Here is a 4,485-nt window from a genome sequence, read left to right as displayed (position 1 = left end):
GCCAAGACAAAATTGGATGCCAAGTTCTGTAGGGTGTGAAAGGTTATGACTTGTCTTATAAATAATATATTTCATGAACAACATGAAGACATCTGACATGGAAAAGCAATGGACAGAATCATGCAGTTAATTTTTTTATATACACTTTAACCAACTACTCAGCTCAGTCTAAAACAATAGTCCAAACTAGCCAGCATCAAAACACTGTAAGAGGCAGAGGTGGTCAGAACAAAACATGATTGTCTCCTTCTATTTCTTGGTTTTTATAGAAGTGCATTGCTCAACAGACAGTTTTGTTCAACTAAAAATAATAGCTGTTCAACTATACTTCAGGTAAATATTTGTGACCCATTAAAATAGCTTTTAGGCCCAGGATAAATGAAATTGTAAACAACTAGCAATTAGGCAAAACAATAAATAAAATGATAAATTAAATAAATTGAACAATCAATTGACAAATTCCAAGATTTAATGTAATAAAAAAAAAAATAAAAAATAAAAAAAATTGGCCACAAAATGTTATCCTCACAAGAAAGTATTTTGTGATAATTTCCATATAGTCTACCTTTTAATTTTCTACAGGCACAATAATAATAATAATAATAATAATAATAATAATAATAATAATACAATGTTTGAAGAGACCAAAAATATTATTATAACTGGGCATTTGGGCGATTTATTTTTTCCAGTTGTCTATTTTAGCTGAATTTACATTATGACATATGACAGTTTAATTTATACCAAACAAAACAAATGTAAACAAAGATATTCAGTGTATGGAGCTGGCTGTGTTAAAATGCGGGAAGTAACTGGGAACGTCTGTGCACAGTCCTCCAATGTAATCAGAAGGAGAGGGTTTTCCAGGGGGAAACTGTCCAGAAGGAGGTGTTTTGGAGAGGTAAGATTCCTCCTGCGACCAGGGAGAAAGTCCAGCAGTGTGAGGCACCTGATGAGAGTAAAAGTAGCTCGACTGATTGGAGAGTAAATTGAAAGAGCAGGGAGAAGAGAGAGTCAGAGGCACGGCGGCAGATGTGGTGAAAGACGAGGACAGCTGGTGATGGTGCCTGCGCTGCTCACAGCCCATCCCGTAATAAGCTGCCTCTTGACCGGACGGGAGAAGTCTCTCGGAACCGAAGTGATGCGAGCTCTGGGACAGAACCGCTCCGATGTAAGGTGCTGCTGACGCTGAGCTCGGGTGAGGATGCTGGAGCGTCACGAACGGCGGAACCGGCCAATAAAACGAGCTCGCGAACAGTCCGGTGGCCGTGGTGGAGGACAGCCGCGCGCCTCTCTTCATGGCCATCTTGGCCCGGGACGCGGCGGTGGAGCGGCGCCGAAGTTTCCCGGTGGTGCCGCCGATGAACACATCATCACTGGACGGGTCCAGCATCCAGTAGTTGCCCTTTCCCGGGTCGTCGTAGTGGCGCGGAACCTTGACAAAACACTTGTTGAGGCTCAAGTTGTGTCGGATGGAGTTTTGCCAGCCCTGGCGGTTTTCGCGGTAGTACGGGAAATTGCCCATGATGAACTCGTAAATGCCGTTGAGGGTGAGCCGTCGCTCCGGGCTCTGGCGGATGGCCATCATGATGAGCGCGTTATAACTGAACGGCGGCTTCTCGGGTTTATTCTTCTTCTCTTTCTCCTCTGTTGACTCTATAACTTCTCCGGGCTCTTTTTTATCCCGTCGGGTGGTTTCGGTCCTCTCTCGAATCGTACGCCTCGGTTTTTCGGGTCTCCCTTCGAAATCGACGTATTTTCCATGATCTCCCGCAGACGGATGGGAGCGCTGCGGCGGCGGAGGTTTTGCGGCACGGGAGCGCGGTGCGTCCGGCGCGGCGCCGCAGTCACTCATCACCCGCTGGTGTCGGAGCAACAAGCTGCTGATGCTGAAAGAGGACTTGTGGAAAAAACTTACAGGGGCTTTCAACTCCTCCATGTTTAACAACACAAAACACGCTTTCAAAAGGCGTCCAAACAGTACTTGAAAGTTCAAGTACAACCAAAGCGGCAATTGTGCGTCACCAAACACCCTAAAAAGTGTGCATTCATTCTTCAGAGGATGCTTGAGGAAAACAACAAAGATCTGATACGTTTCCCGCACAGCCAATCTCTGTGAATGATCAATGAACTCAAAGACTCAATTATAACACTTCTGAAGCCCGTGAAACTCAAGCCTCTCACCTGAGACCGCCTCTCAGCTCCTGCATGCGCTTCCCTTTTACACATTCATCTGGCTGGATGCCGGGCAAAAACGAGTGAGGCACAAATACGTTACGCAAAGGAGGGCAGATACGACAACAAGTGGAGATGTGAGTAAACAAACAGTTTAGGATGGACAAGAAGCCTAATCTCTTGAGGATGGCCCCCATGCGCCACACTGTAAATAGTTATCTAAAAAAAAAAATATATATATATATATATATATATAAAAAATGTTGACTCAAGCATTAGTCTTTAATTAAGTTATCATTACTCTCTAAACCCTAAAGTTGCCATTAATAAAAACAATCTAGTGGTCCTAATTAAACAGTACTTGAAATGTCACATTTTGGAATCATAACTCAAATAGTTCTTGCACTGCTAACTCAAAATTATCAAGTACATACTTGCGGTTGTGTGAGATACCCATAAGTTCTTGCACTTGAATACATGATGTATGTTTGGTCAAGACAAGGGAACTTATGGAGAAATATAATACATTGTAATTAAAGAATGAATATAGTTTGAATTCTTATGATTATTGTTGTTGTTTTGTTTTAGCTTGATAGTTGTGATTCATCTGGTGAACTTGGAGCCAGTTAAATTTAAGTCATTCTTCTCTACTCAGTTGTACTTTACAAAAGTGCAGATTGATGTGCACCAAGAAGTAGCCTACTGAGGAGAATCCAATGTGCCAAATATGGCTAACCGAGAGTCCAGTCATAATTTCCCTTATACTGAATAAGATGTTACTGTATAAAACTAATTTAAACAATTAAATAAAAACAATGATACAATTATCACAGATGAGTTAAGTTTACTTGTAACTAGTTAACTGTTTCTAAATAATAAAGTTCACTTTACTTGAGCCATATATAAGTATGTATACTTAGAAAAAGTATGCAAACCAATTGCCGTAAAAAATGTAAGTACGGTCAACTAATATGATTCTACAGTGTATGGGCGCGTTTTGAAAGAAGTTCATAAAAGTGATGTTATCAGATGATAAAATGCATGGTACTCTGAATGGCTATATAATCTATAGTCTACTAAATGAGTACCACAATCATGTACCTTGGCATTGCCAATGTAGGCTATTAAATAAATATCAAATTACCAAGGTGCATGTCCACAAACTATAGGAATGGTACTTTTGGTATTTAATGGTGCAGTTTGCAGATAATTCAATTTTTTGTTTAATTTGTTTTATTTGTATGACAAATAATTGATTTGTATCAGGCCTGCCGGAGCATATGAAAGTAGCGCAACAGCAAATACAGGTAATGAAGTACAATAATAGTTCAAATAGAGTAAAAAATATAAATAAAAATAAAATAGTAACAAATTATTTTAATAAAACAAAATATTTTAATAAATACATTTATTTAACCTGGGTCTGTTAAATCCAGGTTAAGAAAGGTAGGCCTACTCAGATGAGGCTAAATAGCCTGATCAATATTAGGCAAATAGTGAACATAATTTTTTTTTTTACGTAAAGAAGATCACACTGAGCTCACGCAAAACTCTTAAAAATAGTCAGTCATTTCGTTTAGCGTTTTTAAGAGAAATGTATTTGCATACACAGTGTTGAGGAATAGATTCACAGAAAAATAATCAAACAAACAGCCAATATTCTTGTCAAGTAACGAAATAGCCCAATAGTCATGCACTGAACAATTCTCAAGAATACCAGACCCTAATGGTAATACCGTAATTTGGAACCCAAAAAGGAATCAAACAAGAGGAATCCTTTAAATATCGAATGAAATTCTGGATAAACCGAAATAAAGTTTTTTTTTATTATTATTATTATTTCAGTTTAAAGTTTCAGATAGCGAAGGAAAAGCTGCCAACAAGTGTCCAGCATGTGATCAACAGTAGGCCACTGTGACGCTGTCTCGGGCGCGTCCGCCGTTGACGCGACGCGTGAAAATACTACATGAACTAAAGCTCGAATAGACTTCAGCAGTGTTTAAATGGGTTACAATCGGTTCAGTCCTAGACTTTATTTAAACGAAAATCCATTGATAGGCTATAAACATTTTCTTATAATATATAATTATTGTTGTGATGTTATTGAAGGGCCCACATGTACAATCGGGAGCGCGGGGTTGTAACACACGCTGGGAAGACGAAACTTCATTTGTTTACTTGTTGCCATATCAACTGTGTAGATAAAAAAAAAAAAAAATGCGGGAATAAAAAAAAAAAAAAAAGTTCATTTTAAAGTAGCAAAAGTAAAAATTCACATGAAAGTATATTTTCATCTCTGTTTTTACTGTT

The 4,485-nt window shown here is 38.8% G+C and overlaps 1 protein-coding gene across 1 annotated transcript; it reads right to left on the bottom strand.

The window, feature by feature from the left end:
- Positions 1-772: 772 nt before the first annotated feature.
- LOC127456461 (forkhead box protein G1-like) lies at positions 773-1,939 on the bottom strand. The gene is made up of 2 exons (XM_051724978.1): positions 1,779-1,939; positions 773-1,736 (listed from the first exon to the last, which is right to left on the bottom strand). The coding sequence occupies exons 1-2, from the start codon at positions 1,937-1,939 to the stop codon at positions 773-775; spliced, it is 1,125 nt and encodes a 374-aa protein (XP_051580938.1).
- Positions 1,940-4,485: the final 2,546 nt, after the last annotated feature.

Source organism: Myxocyprinus asiaticus, chromosome 18 (genome assembly GCF_019703515.2).
Source record: "Myxocyprinus asiaticus isolate MX2 ecotype Aquarium Trade chromosome 18, UBuf_Myxa_2, whole genome shotgun sequence".
In the NCBI taxonomy this organism is placed as follows: Eukaryota; Metazoa; Chordata; class Actinopteri; order Cypriniformes; family Catostomidae; genus Myxocyprinus; species Myxocyprinus asiaticus.
The sequence above is the reverse complement of the archived record's forward strand: the minus strand, read 5'-3'. Positions and strand labels throughout refer to the sequence as shown.